Source organism: Diceros bicornis, chromosome 26 (genome assembly GCF_020826845.1).
Source record: "Diceros bicornis minor isolate mBicDic1 chromosome 26, mDicBic1.mat.cur, whole genome shotgun sequence".
Classification (NCBI taxonomy): Eukaryota; Metazoa; Chordata; class Mammalia; order Perissodactyla; family Rhinocerotidae; genus Diceros; species Diceros bicornis.
The window spans coordinates 41,568,720-41,594,055 of NC_080765.1; the positions used below are offsets into that span (position 1 = coordinate 41,568,720).

At 41.6% G+C, this 25,336-nt stretch overlaps 1 protein-coding gene across 3 annotated transcripts in view; it reads right to left on the reverse strand.

Annotated features, from left to right (window-relative positions):
- The window catches only part of RBFOX1 (RNA binding fox-1 homolog 1), a 358,536-nt gene that overhangs the window by 64,165 nt on the left and 269,035 nt on the right, over positions 1-25,336 (reverse strand). For all 3 annotated transcript variants that reach the window (XM_058570101.1, XM_058570100.1, XM_058570099.1), the window contains exon 8: positions 14,419-14,499. In XM_058570101.1, the coding sequence (XP_058426084.1) occupies positions 14,419-14,499 (81 nt within the window). The remainder of the gene's footprint in view (positions 1-14,418; positions 14,500-25,336) is intronic.

Here is a 25,336-nt window from a genome sequence, read left to right on the forward strand (position 1 = left end):
AGAATAATTTTTCACTGTTCATTTGCTCGGTTTAATCTCAAAACTGACATAACAGAAACGGAATGTCCTATAAATCTCCACTCATTTGTTTCTTTAATATTCATATTCCACTGAACTGCGGCTGCTTGTCGCTGCAGTCCATTACAACTTGCAAAAGTGTCGATAAAAATATTATGAAAAGCAAGATGTGTTTCTTCCCGGCTGCGCGTGCCATTTATTTGGGGCAAGACAATAAATGGCTTGTGGATTGTCCCCCCGGCCTGCTGCCTGGTGGCTGATTAGTGATTAATTACCTGGCAGCAAATTGACATGGCACGAGGAAATTGACCCAGCCCTGATTAATTAACTTTTTATGGGCGGTAGTTACTCACAAAACATTGCGCACCATAATTGAATCTCTTTACATAACATCATGGTACAAAAGTTTTAGTCGAATCCAAATTAACCAGAAGTTTCTAGGCTGTTATAGGTCTGATTAGGATGTGTCGAAGGAATTGGCAAGACCTTGAACTTGGAGAGAAGTGCACGTTTTTGTAGGGAAAAAAAGATGGTGACACTGTACTGGCTGGATTGCCCAAGCTGAATTTATTGACCTAAATCTTTACTGGATGAAGCTAACATGCCTCATTTGCCTCCAGCCTCCTCTGGCTGCTGTTTCTCAGCTGCTTTTGCAGGTTCTCTTTCCTTTGTTCAGTCTCTAAACAAAGTTGATTCCCTAATTCAAATCTTGGTTCCAACATCATCTCCTCCTCCAAGGGCTTTTCCTCTCTCGACATGTCCAGACTCCACCACTGTCTCTATCACATCACTCCTATTTATTTTCCTTCACTTACCAGTCTCTTACCACCTCATTTGATTGTGACTTCATTATATATCTCTCTGTTGGGATATCCTGAGGACTTGGTTTTGCGTCTCTAGCACCTAGAGGCGTAGCTGGCTCAAGGTAATCCCTGAAATGTTTGTTGATTATATTGTCAGATAAACTTGGAATACCCTAAGAGTTCACTTACAGAGGAAAAATGGGTGATGGTCCTTGGACCTGTAAGAGGTGCTAATGTTGTTTATGAAGGATGCATATTTTAAGAGAAAGTCTGGTTTAGTGAGGACATTAGTGATGAGGGACTCTGGACCTCACCTGTCTAAAAGTCAGGCAGCGGTAACTGGAATAATCCAAGCACGATGGGATTACAGTCATCAAAATTCCAACCTCTGTTACTCCATTATTGGATGGAGGAGATTCAACCATATGATATAACAGCTACTATTTGCTAATACTTGCTAATCGCCAGACCCACTGACTAACCCACTAACTCCTCACAAAACCACATGAACCATGTATTATTGCTATCTTTACTTTCCTCAAGAAGAAAGGAAGACATAGAACAGCTCAGAAACTCGCCCAATGATCTGAACCCACGCAGCCTGACATGAGAGCCTAGCATCTTATCTACTACCCATGGAGGCAACTAGGACAAAGGTATCCCCTGGCAGCTTTGGGCAAAAACTTTCTCCTTACACTCTCTCCATGCTCCTTAGAGGTTCTCAGTTTTTATTTCCCTCCTATTGCCTGTACAAGCTGCTACATCATCTCCCTACATCCAGAGCACATCCAAGAGAACCAGCCCCAATTCATCATGGACTGAGTTAATTTGCAGGGGAATCTGCTGACAAGCCTCCCTGAGACCTCAATATGCTCCTTGTTGGGGGCAGGAGGTAGAAGGGGAAGGGGGTTGCAGGTGCCATTTCTTCTGTTCTATATTTATGTTCTGAGATTTCAAGACACCTGGAAGGGCTTTGCTCTTTTTCCGCTAATTGGATACAGGCCACAGGGATCACTACTGATTTATGTTCCTGATAAGAGTCGGAGGCAAGCTGTTTCCCTTCTCCACTGGGGTTTATCTTCACATCTGGATGTGAGCCAGGAGGGTCATATACAATCCAAAAATGTTGGGGAAATGGACTCTTCCAGTGATGGGGATCTGGGTTATACTAGTATGGTGTTACACACACACCCTAATTACTGTCAAAAGTAAGGAGCTCCCAATGACTAAGTTCAACTAGAAATTTTCTTGAAGATTTGGAAGATTTGATGAAGAAGCTTTCATAATATTTGGGAGTGTTGCACTTTTTTCTATATATAATTAATTTGTTAATATTGTTATCAAATATCACTTGACTCACAACTTGGTTAGAAATAAATCTCTTCCTTAGAAAGAAAAGAAATGAGTCACCTAGGAAAAAAAATAAAGAAAACTAAATTCAGTGAACACACAGGGTTTTACTCTGACTGGTGAGTCTGGTGTTCCCAAAGCAGAAATGTTTCCTAACTTACAAACGAATTCAAAAAGCCGCAACAAAACCCACACACAATGCTCACGCACGGCATGTGAGTATTCTTTCATCATTTAGGTCTTTGTGACTTTGAATAAGGATAGCAGCCTTGGTTTTTAAGTAATTGCCACGTTCTTCCTGCTTACCTCCCGAAGTTAGCTGCCCTCTCTTTTCTCCCAGGTTACAAATGGTGGGATTAATCCAACTGACGTGGCGAATGCCGTGGCTGCCGAATGAGCAGTGATGTGCTTTCACTGTGCAGAAGATGTATTTGTGATCTGTCTACTCACAGGTATTGACAGTCCCCCCCGGGCAGGATTTTTGTAACATTTCCTTCAGCAAAATGAGAATGAATCTCAATCTTGGAGCGTTTAACTTGGCAGAACCGCAGAAGCATTTGCAAAGGTGCCTTCTGTAGTTTGAAGGAATGCTGAAGACAAACAAAGCCGTGAGATGCTGAGATCTATTTTAATTTGGACGAAGCGATTTGCCACAACCTATTCATTTGACAAAACCTGTACCGGTATCAATTTAGCTTTTTTCAGGCAGCCATGGCAAAAAGAAAATAATTTGTATAAATAATTACTTTATCGAGTGCATATACACAGTAAAGGTTCAATTGTTAAATCATTCATGATCTAGCTAACAGCTGGCTGAAACAGCAAGCTCAGTGAATTGCCTCTCCAGGTAGGAAATAGGGCAAGTGTGATAAATTAGCTTCCTTATGCTGGGCTGGATTTCCCATGGTTCTCTAGGGCTGCTGCACCTCCTTAACATGAGGCCCTTAGAGGGGGTTGGCGGTGGCTCATGGGATGGGGACATGATGCAAATACATCATTCATTTCACTTTCAGCCATCACTGTGGGTCTGTCTAGCTGGTTGGTCCCCGTGGAGGCCATCTGATTTTGAGAGTCAGCTTCCAGACTTGAAAGACTGAGGCTTGATCCTTTGAGTGACACCCGAAGCAAACCCAGAGGACAGGTGCCATCTGGACCTAGCGATTACCTGCTTGATATCTAAGCTGGAATTCTCCTGAAGCTCCCGTATAGAACAGACTGAAGGAGAACCATTCAGAAACGGTCCATTTGTCCAGTCACTAGACTAATATAAACCTTCCAGCCCAGCTTCTTTGGTGAACGTTCAAAAAGTCCTGGAGAATATAGCTTCTAAGAAAGAAGGGTAAAGTACAGCCATTTATTTGAGGAGCTACAATGCCTGATTTATTGTTCACAGGTAGGCGAGTAGGTATTCACGAATATGTTCATGGTAGAGACTTGGCCAAGGTCACACTGTTAGTGCACCATGACAATTTAGACCCAGCTCTGCCTGAATCCAGCTCTTCTCACTAAATCACATTGTTGCTCAAGGAGAATTTTGTAAAACCAATACTAGGGACTAGGATTTGCCAGCAAAAAATGATCTCTGGGAAACGTTTCTTAGATCCTTGTAACAATTACCAAGGGTGGGGATGATGTATATCTCCTTGGCAGGTGTGCCTACAAAGGTGGTTCTTGTGTGTTTGTTTGTTTTTATGTAAAAAGCAATTAGGCATCAAGAGCCTACATTGCATGCAGGCCAAACCCAGAGAGACAGATCTAAAATATGTGGTGTGTTATTTGGTCCTGAAAACTGCATTTTGTGAATGCTGTCCTCAAGTTCTACAGTAGCAATAAAATAGCTTTTGGCATGATGGTATTTTTACAGAAATAAAAACATGATCTAAGAAAATTGTGGTTTTGGAGTTGTTAGTGAAGTGAGTGTTTAAATTATTGTGTTTAAATGAACTATGACAGGCTCTTTTCCCTCCAATGGGAGGCAAAGCTCAGCTTCCTTTCATTTATGTTTGCACTGCATGGGGAGATGTGCTTTTGAAGATAAAATAGGCAATGGAGGAGGGGGCCGCCTCTATGGTTGAACACATTTCTATGCAAGAAGCACCAAGAACCCCCACCCCAGCGCTTGAATTATATGAGTGTCATTGGATGTTCTTATTCCCCTAAGATCCTAAGATGCCGCTCCCAGCTCTGCAGACTTGGAGAGGGCTTGGCTCAATTTGCAAAGCCTGGTCCTCTAGGAATGCACACCTGCTCCATTGCATCAAGCTGCCCTCCTTTTATATTCTAGGAATCAAACAAGATCTTATCTTTGGCTCCTGAAAATTTCATGTTCGGAGATCTGAACTCAGAATATGTTTTTACCATTTTAAAATCCATATTAGTTTGAAAAAGCAAATGAAGCACAGATGAGTGCTGAAAAAAATAAACTCTTAAGCTTCTCAACCCATTGAAGGATTTCCCTCTCACCTCTGCCGAGGGCTAGTGGAAAGTGGGCATGGCCGAGGAGTTAAATGTGGGAGCTGCACCAGGCTGTCTGTTGATCCTCTTAAGAAAATGTGAGCATTAAAAAGTACTTTCTGTCAATGCTATCACAGGACTTGGGGTTTCCAGGGAATTTCCCTAGAACTGCCTCGCTGCCTTTCAGAAACATCTCATCTCGGCCTTGTTCTCTGGCTGTGCACGTGCCGAATCCCAGGGCAACGTAGTTTATTGTTTTAATATCTGTCTGACACAAAGCAAACCATCCTCCGGTGACTCCTTATCTGTCATAATCTGTCATATGTATTTCTGTGAAAGAAATATCAAGACAAATAAGATGTTTGGGGGAACACCATGGGATGGTAGTTTTTGCAATTCGCAGCCTTTTGCAGAAGTAAGACCCCCATCTGAAGAAGACAAAAGCCACCATTCTGCATTGAGATTAATAACCAAAGCACTGGGAGAGTGAGATAGCAGCCGCCTGAAATGTAGCTTCTTCTTTGCAGATTCTTCCCTTTAAACGACTGAGGGTGTTCAACTAGTATTTTTTTTTAATTTTCCTGAAATTGTTAAAAAAAAGACAATACAGGAAGAACAAAGTTGTCTATGATTATGATTCAGCCAAAGTAACCATGGACATCAATGAAGGAGCTAACCCAGTTGGGGTGGTAATGGCTGGGATTGAAAACACAAATGAACCTGTTCTGAAAACTGGTGTCCAGGTGCAATAACTAAGTTAACACAAGAGCTGGTAAAAACCTCTTAAAAACCACCTGTTAATAAATCAGAGCTGTGGTGGGCCATGGGAAAGCAGGGCAGATGAAGCAAAGCAAAGAGATGGTGCTTCATGATGGAGAAAGAATGGTTCCTGGAGTTCATCCATCAGTCATGGTGGCTGGACTGCTGTGTCCAACTATGGACACTCATCATTCATTAAGTCAGGTATGTGCTATGATTGAGGTGACAGGCAGAGCATGTCACACAGCGAGTGTCTCAAAATCTCTCAACCATGGGTTCAATGAGGGAAATAGGATCTCAGAAGCCAATGTGTCTATCTGCAGTGCAGAATAATGGGCAAAGCAGTGGTATTTATTCAACTACCAAGAGGTATTCAAATGGCAGTGTTCACAGTGGGTTAGTCTCCTGTTGGGTATGGCCTCCCAAATATCCCTATGAGTAATGTGTTTTCAATTCTGAGACCTTAGGATTATATATTGTCCATTATTTGTCTTGTCCACAAGAATGTAGGCACTGTAGAGGCTGATTTGTGGATTTCTTGTCCATGGAGTATTAATAGTGCATAGAATGGTATCTAGCATATAGAAAGAACTTGATAAAGATTGTTGAATGACATAATGCTTTTTTTATCCTCCTCTCCTATCAAAAGACTGAGTAAAGAAAGTAATAAACTATTTCAGGGGTGATGACAGAAGGGACATAGGTATGTAGTCACCATAATGCTGAGCCATAGAGACAGAGGGAGAGCGAGGCACTGATGCCTGATTAGAAGGATCCAGCCTGGAGGGCCTTTTAGACCAGCATTGTTGGGAGTGTGCAGGAGGAAACAGAAGCAGCCCTGGAAGAGGATAAGGATCCTAGGTAAGTTAATAGAGTCTCCCCATTTATACCAGGGAAAGTGGGGCAGGTCTCAGAGAAAGCCAGCAGCACCAAAATAAAGCCTCCCAATCCAGATTTGTTTGTCTATTGTTTATCGTGACAGCAAAACTAAGTCAATCCATTGTATCTAGACTGAATTTATGTAGGTATCTTACTTTAATATGGACCAAGAATAGGGTATTCTCTTTACATGCCTACCTTACATTATTTGTTTAAAACGTGACAAAATGGTACAAAAGGCAAAAGGTGCAAGAAAGTGCACACTGAAAATAAGTCTCCTTTCTACCTGCACCCCCAGGTAGCCAGTTGCCCTGTGTCCTGCCCTTTCAAATGGGAATGATGGCCCGACAAAGGGGTTAGTAAACTATGGTCCTCTGGCTGAGTCTGGCCTGAAAATTATTTTTGTAAATAAAGTTTTATTGGAAGCACAGCCACACCTATTCATTTATGTGCCGTCTATGGCTACTTTCAAGCTATAAAGACAGTTGAGTAGTTGCAACAGAGACCAGATGGCCTGAAGGCTGGAAATATTTACTCTCTGGCCTTTTAAAGAACAATTTTGCCAACCTCTCGCCGGAATTGCCTCCCCAGCAATCCTGGGATGGGAAGGAGAAAGCACAACCTTGGCTTGAATGCAGGGGCTGGACAGCTGCTTAGAGGCGCCACTCAACCATCCTCTGCTCAGACATTTCCAGGAGCAGAGGAGTGGCTGTTTCTATCTCTGGTATACAAGTGTAGAGACTAGGAAGACAGAAGGCTTGGGATTCAGTTAGTCTGGGTTCAAAGTTGATCTAGCTGGGACACTTCAGACAAGGCCCTTAATTCCTCTAAGTCTAAATTTTCTCATGTGAAAAGGAAGCATAGGGGCCAGGCCAGTGTCGTAGCGGTTAGGTTTGTGCGCTCCGCTTCAGTGGCCCCAGGGTTTGTGGGTTCAGGTCCCGGGTGCGCACCGATGCACCGCTTGTCAAGCCACGCTGTGGCGGTGTCCCATACAAAGTAGAGGAAGATGGGCACGGATGTTGGCCCAGGGCCAATCTTCCTCAGCAAAAAGAGGAGGATTGCCAATGGATGTTAGCTCAGGGCTAATATTCTTCACCAAAAAACTAAAAGGAAGCATAATAATCATACGTATTTCATAGTTTTCTTGTGAGGATTAAGTGAGAAAGTTCATGTGAAGGGCTTAGCAGAATGCCTGACATATGGTAGTTATTATTATTATTATTGTTGTTGTTGTTGTTGTTTTCAGGGCTGGAACTAGGGTAAGGCCAGTTAGGCACTCACCTGGGGTGCAAAATTTAAGGGAAGGGGGCACCAAAAACCCTGGAATCAAGATAAATCATATTTTAATGCAATTTTTTAAAAAGTTAAAATTATTATTAAAAAATTCATGATGAACAGACTATCAAAACTTAAATAAAGAAGTGCTGAACCATATTGGATCCCAAAGCAAAAGAAAAATTAATACTCATCCTGTCTCTATGGAAATTTTTGATACGTTCACGAATTTTTTCCCTTAAATTTCAATTTTTTAAAATATCGCGTTACAATGCTATTTATGTTGATTACTGAGTTTTTGGTGCTTCTCTAAATTTTGTCTGAGGTGAGTCCCTCACCGGCCTCACCTTCGTTTCAGCATTGATTATTATTCTTTTAAGCAATTCTTCCAGAAAATATAAGAAAAAGCCTTCTCAGAGGCCACCACAAAGCCCTGAGTTACTGGAAAGAGAGAGAGAAAGAAGACACAGTTCTTTAAATCAATGTACCAGTAACACAATGACCTGTACGTGCACTTTCTATTAACTAAACTCAGTCTACTGACATTTTCTGTATTGGGCAGAAGAAAGCAGAAGCCATAAATTAATTTAGGCTGTTACTTTAATTATAGAAACCAATGGAAGTTCTATCAATTACCTAAAAGAAGAACAGTGCAGGCCTGATTTATGTATGTTTCTGCCACTTAAATCACTGTTTTATGAATTCCACACAATTACTTCTATAAAACCTGCAATCAATATATCAATTAAAACTATGCCACTACTACTTGCCCTTGAGTTTCATAAAAGTGACTAAATAAGGAGATGATTTTGCATGTTGATAACATTTAAGTTCCCAAGCATTTGCCTAGGATATCAGCTTTTTTTTTTCCCATTGTCAGCGGTGAAAATTTCAGAAGGAATTAACAGACATCTTCCTTTTACTTCAGGATTTGTGATCAAGGATCAAAAGTTCAGCTGTGGCTTCCATGTGACTGTGTGAAAATATACTTGTTTGCATTGATAAGCATATGGAAACATGCAGAAGTTTCTGCTGGAAATGCTTTTCAGCCCTTGACATATAAAACTGGCACTGCTGTGTCAAGGTACTTGCTATGGACTGAATTGTGTCCTCTACCCCCCAGTTCATCTGTTGACGCCCTAATCTCCAACGGGATGGTATTTGGAGGTAGGGCCTTTGGGAGGTAACTAGGTTTAGATGAGGTCATGAGGGTGGGGTCCTCATGAAGGGATTAGCGCCCTTATAGGGGATTAATGCCCTTATAGTGTCACATGAGGACACTATATGGTGCCATGAGCCAGGAAGAGAGTTCTCACCAGAACCCACCACGTTGGCACCCTGATCTCAGTAACAAAGAAAAGACAGACATATTTGCCTATATAATTAAAAACGTATACTGGAATGTAAGCAAAACCAAATGGCCAAAATAGGAAATATGTTTGCAACATCTACACTATTCACAGGTTATTCTCCCTAATGCATAATTATCTCTCTATGTGAATTAAAAATAAAATGAGAAAAATTCAGAAGAGAAACGGGCAGATGTGTATCAGAAATTCACAAGAGGTAACATCCAATGACAAATAAATATGTGAAAGATGATGTTCCTCAGTAGGAGAAAAGCAAATCAAACTAGAGCAAACTGAGATGGCGTTTTTCATCCACCCGGTTTGCGAAACTGAAGAGCAAAACTCGAGGGTGCTGGCAAGAACACTGGGGTGGAACCAACAGTCCCATGTTTAGGAACATAGATGTGGGATGTGAAGACCTTATGTCAGGGCATATGTAAAAACATTTGCTGCAGCCTTTATCGAGGGGATATAAAAAGAAGTGGCTTGAATGAGTGTGAATACAGAATGATTTAATAAATTGTGGACCATCCACACCATGGAACACCATGAAGATACCAAAAGGCTGAATGGGAGATAGCTACAATATGTTATTAAGTGAAATAAAATATAATTAATATGTGTAAAATGCACATAACATGTATGTGTATATTCCCCTCTGTATAAAATCAAACTACCAACATGCCCCCATTGCCTGTGTGTATGTCCTTCTTTGCATTACTATGGAGAAAACATGAAAAAATACTTACCAGGGAGTCCATATAGATTACTTTCACGGTTTGTGTTTTTGGGCAAAGTGGGGATATTAATACCACACTATTCCACAAGTGCATGTAAGTGTGTGTGTGTGTGTGTGTGTGTGTGTGTGTGTGTGTTTGCATGTTTCCATGATTATAGTGAGCACATGTTACTTTTGTAATTTAAAATCTATTCATAAAATTGTAAAGAAAACAAAATAAAGCTGACAACATTTCCTTTCTTTTGGAAACATCTACGTTAAATGGAAATAAGGATCAGTGATAGCTGGCTTTGCTAATCCAAATTAGAAGTGGACTTTCCCTTTCATAGAACCAATAATTTACATCTTGATATTTCAACTAATAAAAATGAAGGCAATGTTAATTTTGAAGAAAGGTGATATGTTCTTTACCTTCCTATTTCTGCCTGGAGCTGGCTTTGGTATTAAGCCTTCATTGCATACAGCAAACAGTGCTGACAATACAGTGGTGCCTTTCCCTCGGACAGAACAGGAGGAGCCTCCAGACCACTGGCCCTAGGACTGGATGAGCACAGAGCAGGCCCACCAGCCCTGCCCCCACTTTCGCCAAACCTCTCTGTGAAGGGGTTGTATTTTTTTGCTACTCAAAGCAAACACAGTGTTAATAAATTTTAAAATTATTTAAAAATTAGTAAAATTATTTGATTTAATTAGCTTAATTTCATTGATTACGATTAACATTTTTATGGTAAAATGTTAATATTAAATGTTTTGCATTTGGTACAAGGTGATCTTGTCTAATTCTCGTGAGTTGTGCTCTGACTTCACTTAAGATAATAGAAAGCCAGTCCATTTCACACTCTGGATGAGAGTGGTTTGTTAGGACATGTGGGAGGATACGTGATGTCCCGTGACACAGTTGAACCAGGGTTTCACACCAGGATAAAGTTCAGGGATGAGGAGGAAAAGCTGGAGTCAGTTGGGGTGAGATGGGAGAATCTGTGGGATTAGGTTGTATGGACATAGAGCCATGAGTGAAAATCTTTCTCTTAATGCTTTCATATCCTGGGTCATATTATTAGGATGATTCACTTAAAGGAGGGGAAAAACCCATTATGCAAAAATGCATCTTAAAAAACAGATAACTTCAGTGGGAGTTATTTTCATTACAGACTAATTCAGCAGGGTTCCTTTAAAAACCATCTCTCCTACTGCATTTAAGGGCCTTATTTACACATGATTAGCTATTTGGCTAGGCAGAGGGGCAATTTAAGTGTAAAACATCCAAAGCCAGTTAAAGATCCGTGAAAAAAAAAATACAAACTCAGGAGTAATCGTGGAAGTCACACAGGATCCAATTTACAAAAGTGTAATTTATACACACCTTTCTGCAGGAGCACAACTGTTAGATAAAAATGAAAAACATGTGCACGTTCAAGTTAAAATACAGGTGCATCCTAAAAGATTGCTGAGAAGTAAGGGAGCCTCAGCTTTTGGGAAGAAGGCAGGATTCTAAGAGAAAAAGAAGCCACACCATTCAGACCTCAAAGACAAGACCTGTGGCTCTCGGCCATGTGTAGATCAGACCTGGAGAGAGGAAAAGAATCTCAGGTGGCTGTGCGTGTGTCCTGTGTGTGTGTATGTGCGTGCAAAAATGACCCCCTATGTGCTGGCTGAACTGTTTATAGATAATGGCACGTGACTTTGCACTAAAATATACATCTTCATCTGGAAGAGAAAACCTAAGTGAATGTTATAAAGAAGCCAGCTCACTGCAAACAGCCTGGCCCAAAAAGCCATTGAGAACTCAAGAAGAAAGGGAGCCTCAAGCAATGTGTCTTAGGGAAGAATAGACACTCTTGACCCTCAGCACCACTGCACAGCCTCAAGATGGAAATATTCTAAGGGCCCTCTGTCTACCCAAGTGGAGAAGGAAAGGTCTCAGGGTTGGATGCCCTTACAAAATACTCATTGAGCTTGTCGGTCTGAATACCATTGCTTAAGGGATCGACAAGTAAGGATGCTTATTGTAAGAAACTAGTGTTTGTTTTGTTTTGTTAAGGGGAAGTAGGATTAGCTATTTATTAATTGTTGTTTTCTTTAAAACTACTATATACAAGGCCATTTATTTTCTCTAATATTTTGGAAAAATTGCTATCAACTTAAGTACCCAACAATGAGGGGGATAGATTAAAATATAATATCATTCAACAATAGAATATTATGAGGCCATTAACATATTTTCATAAAATGCACTGACATGATATTAAGTGGAAATAATAGGATGAAAAATGTGTAGGTAATATGAACGATTATGCAATTTAAAAATGAAGAGTGTTGGACACACATTATATGATTTCTATAATTATTATAAATTTTTACTTTTAAACTCAGAGAAAAAAGCATAATTATAATGAGTGAAGTGATATTCCCATTTTACATTTTCGATAATAAAATGGACTCTTTAAATCAGAGATGAGCACACATTTTTGTTAGAGCCATCAAATCATCATCAATATTTTAGGCTTTGCGAGCCACATATGTCTCTGTCACATATTATTTTTTGTTTTTGCTTTGTTTTTATAATCCTTGGGAAAATTGACAACCCATGATTAGCTCACAAGCCTTCGGAAATCAGGCCGTGGGCTGGATCTGGCCCTTGGGCTGTAGTTTGGCGACTCCTGCTTTAGATTATTCTGTTTCCTCTGTATGCTTCACCTATTTTAATATGGAGAATTTGTGACATATTTCCATGTCTGACATTTATGACAGACACTTTCCCCAAGTCACTTTAGAACAGCTGTACCAATTCAAACGAGCCTTTTTTTTTTTGGAGTTAATTTATTTTGTTCACTTCTAAAAAGAAAACTGAAATAGAAATACAGCCTACAATCATAAAGAGCCACACTGTCCAGTACGGTAGCCACAAGCCCTACATGGCTAATTAGAGTAACATTAATTAAAATGAAATAACATAAAAAAGTCAGTGCCTTGGTCCCAGGAGCACATGTACTGGTCTATAGTGCAGCTATAGAACATTTCATCCCAGATGGTTCTATAGGACAACAATAGTAGAGAAAAAAACAAAATAATACTCTGGAACTCAATGCTATGGTGATTGGTAGAGGAACGCTTCTTTGGAAAATAATATTTATAGAGACGAACGAGAGACAGGTATAATGGAATGATGATGAGATTTAGAGTCAAATGGAGCCAGAAAGGCAGTCAAAGGTTGAATAATTTCCCCAGGTTCAAAAAACAAATCTACCATATACTGTGTGATCCTGGGTGAATTACTCCAGCTCTCAGTACCCTACTTTTCCTCAGCTGTAAAGCAAACATTATAATACCTACCTGGTGCAGATTTTGAGATGCTTAAACAAGGTTGAAGAAGTGAAAATGTATAGTAGCATTCTAATTCTAGGAGATATATGTAGACTCATTTACACTGGCCCAAATGGAACAATTTTCATAAATTCAGAAAGAACCATTTCTGGCCATTATGGTTAGATTGTGGCTTCTCAGAGACACAGAAAAATACCTTGCATGTCATGAATGCCAAAACTGCTGTTGAAGGTTATACTCTGGTTGGGAGAGACAACTGGCTCTCCCCATGACCTGAAGCCTTCAGGGACCCTCAGGTTTCTCATGATGGTTATGTTTTGGGGTCCCTGTGACTGCTTCTGACCTTTGCTCCCACAATCAAGAGCTGGGTTTGTCTCAGCCTTTGGGAATCAGGATGCTTGATCTTGGCACACAGTGAGGATTCCCCTGTGTCTCTCGTCCTCTTAATCATCATAAGCCTGTTACCTCTGTTCTCCTCCTGCCCTCCTCCCTGGCCTGTCCCAGAAACAGGTCACCTTTCCCCTGGCCCCCAAACTCATTTTGGAGCACTGACCCCATTGGGGACCCATTTGGCAGTGTGAATATTTCACAAGTGTACACACACTGTATGAAACAGACGATAAGGTCTTGGCTATGGCTAGGGGAATCTGAGAAGGGGCAAACCAGCTGGGGAACCATGGTGGAATCAGTGAGAACTTTAATTCTTCAACCTGCTCTAGGAACTGGGGTGGGAGTGGGGCATTCTCCACCCCAGAGCATCCATCCCAGGCAGAGAAATCCTTGCTTTTTCCACCTCAACATTGTGATCTGTCTTCCATATTTATTTTTGGTCTCCTCCCCCTAGCTATTGATGGATATATTCATATCTATTAAAGTCCCTTTTTATTGTTATTCCCCCCAGTTATATGGGGAGAGAGCCACATTCTTCTCTCTCTTCCTCCTCCACAGTGGAATCACACAGCGAAGGATAGAACAGCCTTGCGAACAGGTCACTAGCCACAGGCTAGTAATATTTTCCACAGTGAGAAAATTGTGCTCAAGAGTACCGATCGAGCACGTTTTGCTAGGCTAGGGTGCCATTTGGACAGCCTGCATATTTTACTTCAATTAGTTTCATATTAATTTGCAAAGCTGTGATAGAAAGCAGGCAATGAGCTATAGCTTCTCCCCTCCCATCCCCCTCCCCCCATCCCCATGCCCCATGTCCCATCCGTTGGACCCAATCCTGACAGGTCTAACAAAGAATGGCTGGGACAGCTGGGAAGTGAGGATTCAGACGTAATGAGCAGAGGGATTAGATGCTAAGGCAACAGGGAAAACAGACATGCTTATGAAATCAACTTCACCTTGTAGAGAGCCACAAGGGAGGGTGGTGCAGAGGGAGAGGAAGAGCACTTACATGGCAGGGAAGGTGATTGGACTCAGATTTATGTCACAAAACAAAAAGAGAGCCACAACACGGGCTTACTTGCGGAAGTATATACAAGTGAACTGGGGGCACTGTACATGGAAGATCCCTCCTGGTTTGCCTGGCACAACAGCACCGTGCCTACGAAAGAGAGAGAGATAGATGGTATCTGGTTTGGGAACAGGTACACTACACCTGAGAGATCACGGCAATGAAAACGAGAAAGGCAGAGAAATAAAAACATAGCCACATCCCAGAGCACATGACGGGGACACCCAGGGAAGCCCCCTGCCTTAGCCAAAGGGAATCAGTGGAAGCCCACCCCCAGCCCACCGAGCGTATGTCATTCCTTTTTACATGGAGTTTGAGTAGTGGGGTCTGGCTGCCCCAGGACCCAGTTTCAGATCGGTGATGGAGGCAGTATGGCATACTCAAAAGGGAGCTTTAGAAATATCGGAGAGAACTAGACAATAAGCCTGGCTCAGGCACTACTTAGCTGTGTGATCTCGGTAAGTCACTATACCTCTCTGTGCCTTGGAATTCCCACCTGGAAAATGGGGTGAATATACCTACCTCCAGGAAGGCCTGTGAATCGTGTAACTGGAGATGTGCCCAATGCAGGGGCTGGCACGTGATCATCACTCAATATATGGTAAGCACATGCATTGCTATGTTTAGAGAAAATTTTTCCTCCCCCCACTTTAGTCTTTCTGAACCAGTTCTTCAGAGGAAGAACGGAAGCAAGGCAGGGAAGAAATAAATGCAACTTTCACCATCCCTGTGACCCACCCTGGACCCACGCTGGACTCGGGGTGAGGTCACCTTTGGCTTGTGCGTTCTGTTTCTTCCCTAAGCTCTGTGCCTTCCAGCGGGAGAGGCTGCTTCACTAAGCCTGCAGATTGAGGCTGCACTGCAGCGATGACTTTCCTCCGCCTGATTTAAAGCAAAGGGCACTGGGCTTATCTTTGCAAAGTGGAATTTTACAGCGGGAAAGAACGGTGGAATCCTGAGATAGCTCTTCAAGCTATGACAGGTTTTGAACAACCGCCCGCTCCAAGGAAGACTAGGGTCAGGCATCTCCAGGGCATCGGTTCTGCTCTCCTGCTGCTGCAGAGCTCAATCTCAAAGACTTGGAAAAGAATGAGAGAGACTTATGAAGAGTTTTAAGCCCATTACTGATGATGGAAATGTGGTCCTGTGGTTTCTGTTCACTTCCCTGGCTGGGCAAGGTCAGCCGCCTCCATATGTTTGTGGATTCTTCTGTCCTCATCGCAACTGGAAGGAAATTTCCCGTGAAAAGAGGCCCACACCCTCGGGAACCATGAACTCACCTATATCCTTGGAGACTTGACCTAGGGAGGGGTTCTACAACCCTTTCATATCTTGCCCAAGGTCAACAAAAGTGTAGTTAAAACTCTCAGAGTGAGTGGGGTTCGCCAAATAGAGAGGGACTGCCAAGTGACTCCATTAAGAGACCGTAATCCTGCCTGAACTGCAAAACAAGACCCAGTCCCAAAGGTGGTCTCCCCAATCTCTGCTCCATCATCCTTCAGGTATTGAGCCAAAATACATGGATCCCATGAGGAAGACTGAGAAGTTTTCCCCAAATTTCACTTCTACCCTCTGTTTCTCTAGATTTTGTACATTATTTGCAGGTAAAACCAAGATTCTATTAAAATTCCTAACTCCTCTCACCCTTCCCCCATCACTAGGTCAGCCAATTCCATCCAATCTTTGACAAGAGACGGAGCCCATGGACAGCAGTTCTCTCTGAAAGAATGTTCCCTTGTCCTTCCACGTTTACCCTGGTATCCCATGCTTATAGTCGTAGAAGAGCTCCCCTTCCCCTCCTTCCACAGAAGCCTGGATATTGGAGTGAAATTAACTGACCTTCTCTTGGTAGTAAATATATTAAGAGTCTGGATGGGCCTGAGTCACGATCAACTTTTGCTAAACTGATGGTTCTTTCTTCTTTCTACTTTTTTTAAAAACAGTTATCCCAACATACAAGATGAGACTTCACATGGTCTCATTTCTCCTCGGTAGGTATTTCCAGTTCTGGCAGGAAACTGACACAGTTCAGGGATTAATGGTAAACAAACCAAACCCAGATCAAGGGATGTGAGGTCTAAAACCAACCAACAGGAGACAGGACACCCAGCAGGAAAGACGTGACCAAACCCGACTCTGCTTTATCAGTGAAACTCATTCTGACTTTGCAGAGGTCATCCACATGCTTTTGCTCATTGCTAGAAATCTTAGAGAAAAACTCATGTTTCTGTAGGATACATAGAGCTACCAAATCAGAATCTTCTAGGGTGCAACACAGGCAGGTGGATCATGAGAAAGCTCCTCAAAGGGGCTCTCATGTGCACCCCTGGTTAAAAACCGCTCTTAAAATGAGATCTAAAGTTTCTTGTGGTGCCTAGTTTTCCAAAGAAAAATAATATAATTGTTGCACAAATATATCCAGAGGGACATTTCAGTATGGTGCAATTAAATCCTAGGGTCAATTTTCAGTGCTTTCAATGCGATTTAGAGAATCCCACTGGGACACAACACAGATTTCCTCTAGGAGGCTAAATCCTAGAAGTGCATAATGAAGATTTCCTAATTTTCTTATGCTGTGGATCCTGAGAAACTGGACTGAAACACCTTCTGTGAATGCCCTCTTAGTAGCCAAAAAAAAAAAAAAAAAAAAAAATTCTTCATACAATGATTTTGACCTTTGTAAAACAAAATCTATATTGTCACAGGACTTGGTTTTTATTTTACCTAAAAACATCCTCCAATTTAATTTGCAAAGTAATTTTTGTATGCTCTCTTAGTACTTTGTGACCTTTTCTTAAAAGAAAGCTTTGAATTAAAAGAAAAACAAAGCAGCAGAGAAGAACTATGTAACCTCCGTGCATCTTGTGGGTGGGGGCAAGTAACGTGTGTTTGTTTTAAAAAGTAAGTCAAATAGATAATAGGATATAAGCAGCAGTATGAGGACTGTTTACAAGGTCATTCAAGGCATTCAAGGTGACACACATCAACCTAGCTTTCTCTCTGCCTCCATCACCCCCCAACACAGACCATCTACCTTCAATCGCCATGAACTATCTATCATCATGGCAACATCCTGTCCTCAGACTTCTGTACCTTTGCTTATAAGTCTCTTTATAATTTAAGGATGGCAACTCTGTTCACTGTATACTCATTCCTTAGCCTGGACAGACCATTAACCAATTTCAATATTATCCTTTCCTGTTAGCCTGGAATCCTCAGAATCATTCCCAACACAGCTTCTAGGCAGACACTACCATTTGATCAGAGTTGGTGGACTGTACGAAACCACCATGCTAGTCTTGCCCTTACTGTTAGGTTAAGCCATATGAAATTGACCTTTTTTATGTCCAATAGGGTTGAATGTTGGCAACTTCATGTGGTTTAATTGAAAAAAAAAATGTCTCCCGGACTCCTTTCTGCACCCTTTAAAAGCTACCTCCTTTTTTCCCAGTCCCCAGGAGTTAATTAGTTACTCCCTCTTCTGTACTCCTACGACACTTAAAAAATAAATCTCCCCAGTAGATCCTTTGTATTTTTACAACTTTTCATTTACACATTGGTCTTCTTTGCTACAGAGAATATCCCCTGAGTTAGAGGCAAATCATACTCATATTTTTATCCCCAGCCCTAGCAAAATACCTGGCCCTCAGAGGGATTAATGAATATGATTGAATTATTATATGCTTTTAAAGACCTCTTCATTTCTGTTTCCTTTGCTAAACATGGTGCTTTTTCCAACCAACTTTTCCTGCCCCTTGTTTATAGCTGGGAAATTGCATGCCTGAATTTTCCAAATAGTTATAAGCTGTATCTATGGGATTTATTTCCTTCTCTTTTCTGGTTCTTTTAAGATTGCCTCATCCAGTTTAACATGAATCCTGGGCAGCCTGGTCATCCATTTCCTGGGATGTTGATGACTGTATCCGCAACTGGCAGGGACTGGGCTCCATGTGGCAGACCTCGATCTCAGAATAATCAGAGCCTTTTCCAAAGCCCGTCACACTTGCTCACACAGAGCACCATGATCATCAGCATCTCAAATTCTGGCAAGATGTCCACAGGGCCACTCTCAAGCAGGATTTGGAATCCTCCAGCTGGGACAGGGTGAGCCAGGGTCCATGTCTCAGGTGGGGCATTCCAACCCTTCCTGCTCACCTGGAGGCACCCCACGGCGTAGGGGAGCATGCCTGGTGCCTGGAGGGGCAGGGAGAGCCTGGCAGGGGTGTTTCCTAGCACAGAAAGGAAGGAAGAAAGCATCTAAACTTTTTACTCTGCTGCCAAATCTTAGGTGAGGAAATTGGACTCAAACCAACTGGAACAATGGTGTGGTTTCACACCTCCATGCCTTTGCATAAGCTGTTTCTTCTCCCAGGAAGCCCTTCCCCTCCCCCTAGGTAATTCCCTTCCCTTCCCAACCTGGCTGTGGCTTCTCCTCCTCCTAGAAACAGAATCTATTTGCCTCCACCTGGCCAAGTGCAGCTTCCTTCCTCTCCTTTTCTAGATTGTGTTGCAATGATCTATTTAATGAGTGTCTTCTCCATGGACACTATGAACTCCAAGACATCAGGAATCACGTCTTATCTGCCTCTCCCCACAAGTCCAGGGACCAAGGCTAAGAGGCAGGAAGCACTGAAGAGAGAAACTTAAGGGTCTCTGATAGGGAGCCATGTTACACTCTCAAGAAATAAAATTAGAATGAAGGAGGGGAAGGAAGAAAAGAAAGGCTGTTTTGCAATGTCTGCCCTTCCATTCTAGCATTACACCGGCAGAGCTCCAAACCAGCCCAATGGTGAATGACTAGGCCCTTCCTATGATTTCTAGATTAAAAAAAAAAGTCAAAGAAATATCCCAACTGCCTGGCAACTAAGAGTGGCCAATTCACTTCATTAGCTCCAAAGTGAAGACGAGCTACGAAATCTGGAGAAGGATGCTCTTATCTCTATTGAAATGCAGAAAACAAACAAAGACACAAAGAATAACAACACCAACAAAACTATAAAATATCTAAGAACTGATGGGAATTCGGGAGCACCTCTTGTGTGAGGTTCTGTGTGTGTCCCGTGCTGTCTGTACCTCCACAGACATCTACCGTGTGCTAGTAGGGAGTCACTTGAAAACAGATCCCTTTACTGGGGTCCTGCTTTCCTGATGTCACTTAGCCTAGTGACTCTGGAATGAGGGCTGAGAGGGAAAATCCCACCGGCAAATGGTGAGTGAATGCAGGAGACCGTTACAGAGCTTCCTCCCTCCGTCTCTAGGGCTCAGCTAGGAAAAGATGGGGCTGAGCGTATTATCCCTCATTCAGCAAGTGTTTATTGGCATCTGCTATGTGCCTGGTGCTGTGTGGATTCTGGGGCACATCCACTGAGCCCCATGTGCTTTTTAAAAGGACAACATGCCATCCCTTTTAGTACTCATCGGTTCAGGAACAAATACATACCCAAGAAAAGGAACAAAGAAATGATTCTGCATATCAACCCCAAACCTTAGGCTACGTGGTTAGTTACTTTGCTCACTGAGACACATAAAATTTAAAAGTAATTTTGGAACAATATTTATTAGATACGACTATGATGACTTTGGCAAAATATCTGTTCCATATTTCTCTTACATATTGCATTCATAACTGAAAATGCTTAATACTAATAGTAATCACTATCAGAAATAATACTTTGGTTTTATATATTAATAAAAAACCTGTTATTCAATATTTACCAAAAAAATGTTTACACTGCCTTTGTGCCTCCCTAATAAGAAGGGTCAGATAGTATTAGTCCTTCGTTACAGAAGGAAAAGAAAGGTACAGAACAAGGATGTCATTTACAAAACGCCTGACGGTCAGGCGTCTCAAATTGCAGGTGAGAAACAAGCTAACTGATTCCTCAGCCATTACCCACTTTATCAACAACTCCTTCCTGCTTTCACTGTTGCAGAATAATTTTTTAAAACGTTTTTAAAAATTAGAGTAAAAATAGGAAAATATTGGTCATCATTGAAAGAACAAGCTCTGAGCGGGTGAGAAATGGATACCTCGCTGAAACAGAAACCCACAAACTTCTTTTTATAGGGGCAGTGCTTTAAGGAAGGGGGTGCGGCCGCCCAGGGTTCTGTTCCCCATGGGTTCTCATAGTCACCTGCACCATCAGAATCAGCTAAGGGACGCGTTAAACACAGGACGCTGGGCCCCAATCCCAATGTTTCTGATTCCATGGGTCTGGGGGGTAGCCTGAGAACTCGCATTTTTTACAATTTTTCCTGTTGTCTGGGGACCACACTCTGAGAAACACTGGAGAAGAGCCAGTTCCCCAAATCTCAATGCCATGAGTTTTTCCCTTCATTAAATCAGAGGTTTTCAAAGCCTGTGAGAGTTTAGGAATCACCTGGGGAGAATGTTCAGTGGTGCTCCCTCCCATGCCCCACCCCAGAAGACTGTGATTCAGCAGGTCAGAAATCTGCATTTCTAATCAGCGACCCCCACGATTCTGCTGCTCCCAGGATGCACTTTGAATAATCCAGGCCTGAGGTCATCTCCTCATATTGAGAAGAAAAGTAAAAATGGCTAAATATATCTGGTCTGAGTACCTCCATGGGCCAAGGGGTAGAATTTATTTACTTTTTATCTTCACCATTTTGTTTATTCACAAATTTTGCCTTTGCTTTGTAGCATTTTGAACAAAAAGAGTAACCACTTCTAGTCCTAGCTCTCCTGTCAAACTCTCTGGAGGTAGTCTGGTGAAGAAGGTGCACAGAATCACCAACTGTGTAATCACCAACTGTAAAGGTCACTCTGGGTTTCCCATCCAGAAGAAGACATACCCATTCCTGCCCTACTGTTATTGACTGAATTGTGTCCCCCCCTCCAGATGCACATATGAAGTCCTAACCCCCAGCACCTCAGGATGTGACTTTGGAGACAGAGTCTTTAAAAAGGTAATTAAGATAAAAATGAGGCCATTAGGGTAGATCCTAATTCTACACGATTGATATCCTTATAAGAAGAGGAGATTAGGACACAGATAGGCACAGAGGGAGGACCATGTGAAGACACAGGGAAAAGATGGCCATCTACAAGTCAAGGAGAGAGACCTCAGAAGAAATCAACCCTGCTGATACCTTGACCTTGGACTTCAAGCATCCAAAATTGTGAGAAACTAAATTTCTGTTGTTTAAGCCATCCAGTCATTGGTTCTTTGTCATGGCAACCCTAGCAGACTAATACACCCACCTACCTTATAATGAACTCTGTCCTGAAGACCAATGAGGCACTATACATGAGGGTCCCCTATGAAGCGTCATACAAGCATCAAACTTCTGTTAGATGTAGAGGCCTGGGAGGTTGCCCTGTGGTCCCTGTCAGTGGAGGTTCCTGCTTCCAATAGACAAATTTATCCAAGCCTCCGATGGGTTGTGGGCGCTTTTGCAGTTACGCATTTTTGAACATAGACTAGCATTGAGCTAATCCCTGTAAGAATATTTTCACAGCTAATACCTAACGCTTTTATACATGCCTGAAAGACGAGCTTCTCTGAAGGGTTATGGTAAAGTTTTAAATACAGAAGTATTTCCATTTAGGCGCAGATGTTGCAGAAAAATGTTGTATGTGTACTTAATTCTTATAAATTAAATCATGTTTTAATTGCACCAGGGGATTTCCAGGTTTAAAGCAGCCCTGAAGTGAATCCATGTTTAGCCTAAATAATCCCTCTCTCCAAATTATTTTGTAAGTTTTAATGTTCACAATATTTAAAAAGAAATATATCATTTCTTGCTGTTTTTTTCTTTTCACTTTTTATTTTGACATAATTTCAGACTATACAAAAAAAGTTGCAAGAAGACTACAAAGAATCTCTGTACGACTTTCTCCCTGATTATTTATTGTATAGAAGATGTAATGACTCACTGGAACTGTTCTCTTATTCTCCTGCCTCCAAAATTTAGCCTAATAGAGGCTTTTACAAAAAATATTGAATTGACTCAATAGGTTAATAAACATCAGCAGTAGCTATTCTAAAAATTGCTTACTGAATAACTGATAAGTGCCAAACAGACCCACTCAACATTTAATTTGGATCATCCCCTACTCTTAACAACCCCATCAGACACATACTACTATTAGACCCATTTAATAGATGAGGATACTGAGACAGAGAGAGTTTTGGGATCTTCCCCAAGGTCCCACAGATAGAAATCTTGTGGTACTGAATGCAAATCAAACCAATCAGATTCCTAGATCCATGGTTTTAAGGTGAATCTTCTAAATCAGCTATAGGCAAACTATAGTCTTTTGGCCAAATCCAACCTACCATCTTTTTTGTATGGCCTGTAAGCTAAGAATGGTTTTTACATTTTTGTATGGCTGGGAAAAATATCAATAGAAGACTAATATTTGGTGACAAGTGAAAATTACATAAAATGCATAAATAAAGTTTTATTGAAACACAGCCACACTCATTCATTGATGTATTGTTTGTGGCTGCTTTTACGCCACAAGACAGAGCTGGGTAGTTATAACAGAGACCTTATGGCCCGCAAAGGCTAAAATATTTACTATCTGGACAGTTATAGAAAAAGTTTACTGACCTCTGTTCTAATGCTCCTTTCTGTTTGGAACAATACTAATAGTAATTGTCTCTCAGGACAGCATTAGTCCCTCCCCAGGAAGCTATCACTAAATATTTCAGAGGGTATCATTTTATCATACTTGCCAAAAATTAAATTTTATTTCATTTTTCTTAAAAGTGAACATCCCAAATAATTTTAAACTCATGTTTTTTTTTCAATACTTGCCCCAAATTTCTTTTTAATTCATTGCTGTCAAGACAATGAAACAATGAGAAAAATTGTTCCATAGGGTGTTTGTGAAAGGCTAGCAATTCAGCCACAACAAAAACCATGGAAATAAGTTTTATCTCCTAAGGAATCTGGCCTTCAGTATAGGTGTCAGTATATAGATAAGGGCCATCCAGAGAGCTTCTCAAATTCTAAAATGCACTGAATCACTGGAGACCCTTTTAAAATTCAGATTCTTGCCCAGTAGGTTAGGGGTGGGGACTGAGAGTCTACATTTCTAATAAGCTCCCAGCAGATGCCCCTGTTTCTAACAGCAGTGAAATGCTAGGGACTACACACCCAACCTCAAGCACAGCCAATATTAATGAGTGACCGTTAAGATGCCACTGAGTTTCAGATACTATACCAGGTATGCTCCACATGCATTATAATTCTTGTCCTTATCAAACCCACGAGGACACTAAGGCTCAGAGAGAGAAAAAAATATGAGGCAAAACTGAAATCTGAGAGCCGGCTCTATGTGACTCCCGAGCTCAGACTCACTCATGAAGCTACACCTGCTTATCCATGGTGATACTCGGTCCTGGGTTGATTAAACATCCTCTCCAACCTTGGAATGATAAATACCCACCAATCCCATTTCTACTAAGCCACGACTAAGAATTCTGGGGTCGCCTTCTGGCTGAACACACCCGACTCTTCCAGGCTAAACATGTCAGCTGAAACCTCATGATCGTGTTTAAGAATCTGCAATAAGATTTTAAATCCAACCAAGGAAGCCTCTGGGCAGGATGTATCATCCATAAATAAGAAAATCTCACTTGCAGGGTTGAAATAAGACGTGGAGGAAGGAAACACAGAGAGGAGAAATAGGGGACTCTGAAGGTCTAATAGCGTAGCTGAAAAAGCATGGGCCTCTGAAACTTTTGAACTTTGTTTTGTTTTCTGGCCTCACTGACAGTAAGTTTCTTTGACCTTGGGCAAGTCATTTGACATTCCTGAGCCTCAGTTTTCACATCTGTAAAGTAAGGACAAAAATATCTATTTCATCGAGTATTATTGTAAGGATTAGAGCTATTACATGAAAGGGTTTGACAAATAATAGATAAGTGATCTTGGTAATAATAATAGTGAAAGAAGCAGTAATAATTATTTGGAATTTCAAAATACAGCACTTTGGGGACTTATTTTGTTCCCTTGTTCCTTTAAGAAAGGAGCAGCAAATTGATAACTGGTGAACTCTTTTTGGCCACTAACACAATGCTAAACATAATGGAATTGGGCCGGCCCTGTGGCTTAGCGGTTAAGTGCGTGCGCTCTGCTACTGGCGGCCTGGGTTTGGATCCCGGGCGCGCACCGACACACTGCTTCTCCGGCCATGCTGAGGCCGCGTCCCACATACAGCAACTAGAAGGATGTGCAACTATGACATACAACTATCTACTGGGGCTTTAGGGAGAAAAAGGGAAAAAAAGGAGCAGGATGGGCAATAGATGTTAGTTCAGAGCTGGTCTTCCTCAGCAAAAAGAGGAGGATTAGCATGGATGTTAGCTCAGGGCTGACCCTGCTCACAAAAAAATAAAAAATAAATAAACATAATGGAATTAATGGGAAACACTTTAAGACTGGGAATTAATTGCAAACATTTAAATTTGAGAGGCTCAATGTTACAAGTCAGATGTCTGGCTTCTTTTGAGGAATCAGGAGATGGGGCCACATGAGTTTGGGCCAGTATTCCTGCCTGGCAGGGCCACGCAGGGTGATGGGGAGAGGACATTCCTCCCTAAAATTGAGACATGTCCCCTCCCATTTGCACATTTCATTCGCTTATCTCACAGCCTGCTCCTAAAGACATTTTAGTTTGCAATCTCTGCTCAAGAGAAAAAAAAAATCAGAAATTGTGCTTTAGCTGAAATCAGAGAAGTTTATATGTCTCTGCAAAGAACCCACATAGCCTTCCTTTCTCTCTCTCATCTTCCTAGACTCAAGAGCCTCTGAGATGCTACAAGGGTCCAAAAACCCTTCTGGAGTGCCGTCCCTAGTGCCACCCGCTTATATTTCACTAAACTATTACAGAACTGCATTTTAGGAGGGACTGGATATATTTGTGGAATGGGGGTAGAAATTCATCTTGAGT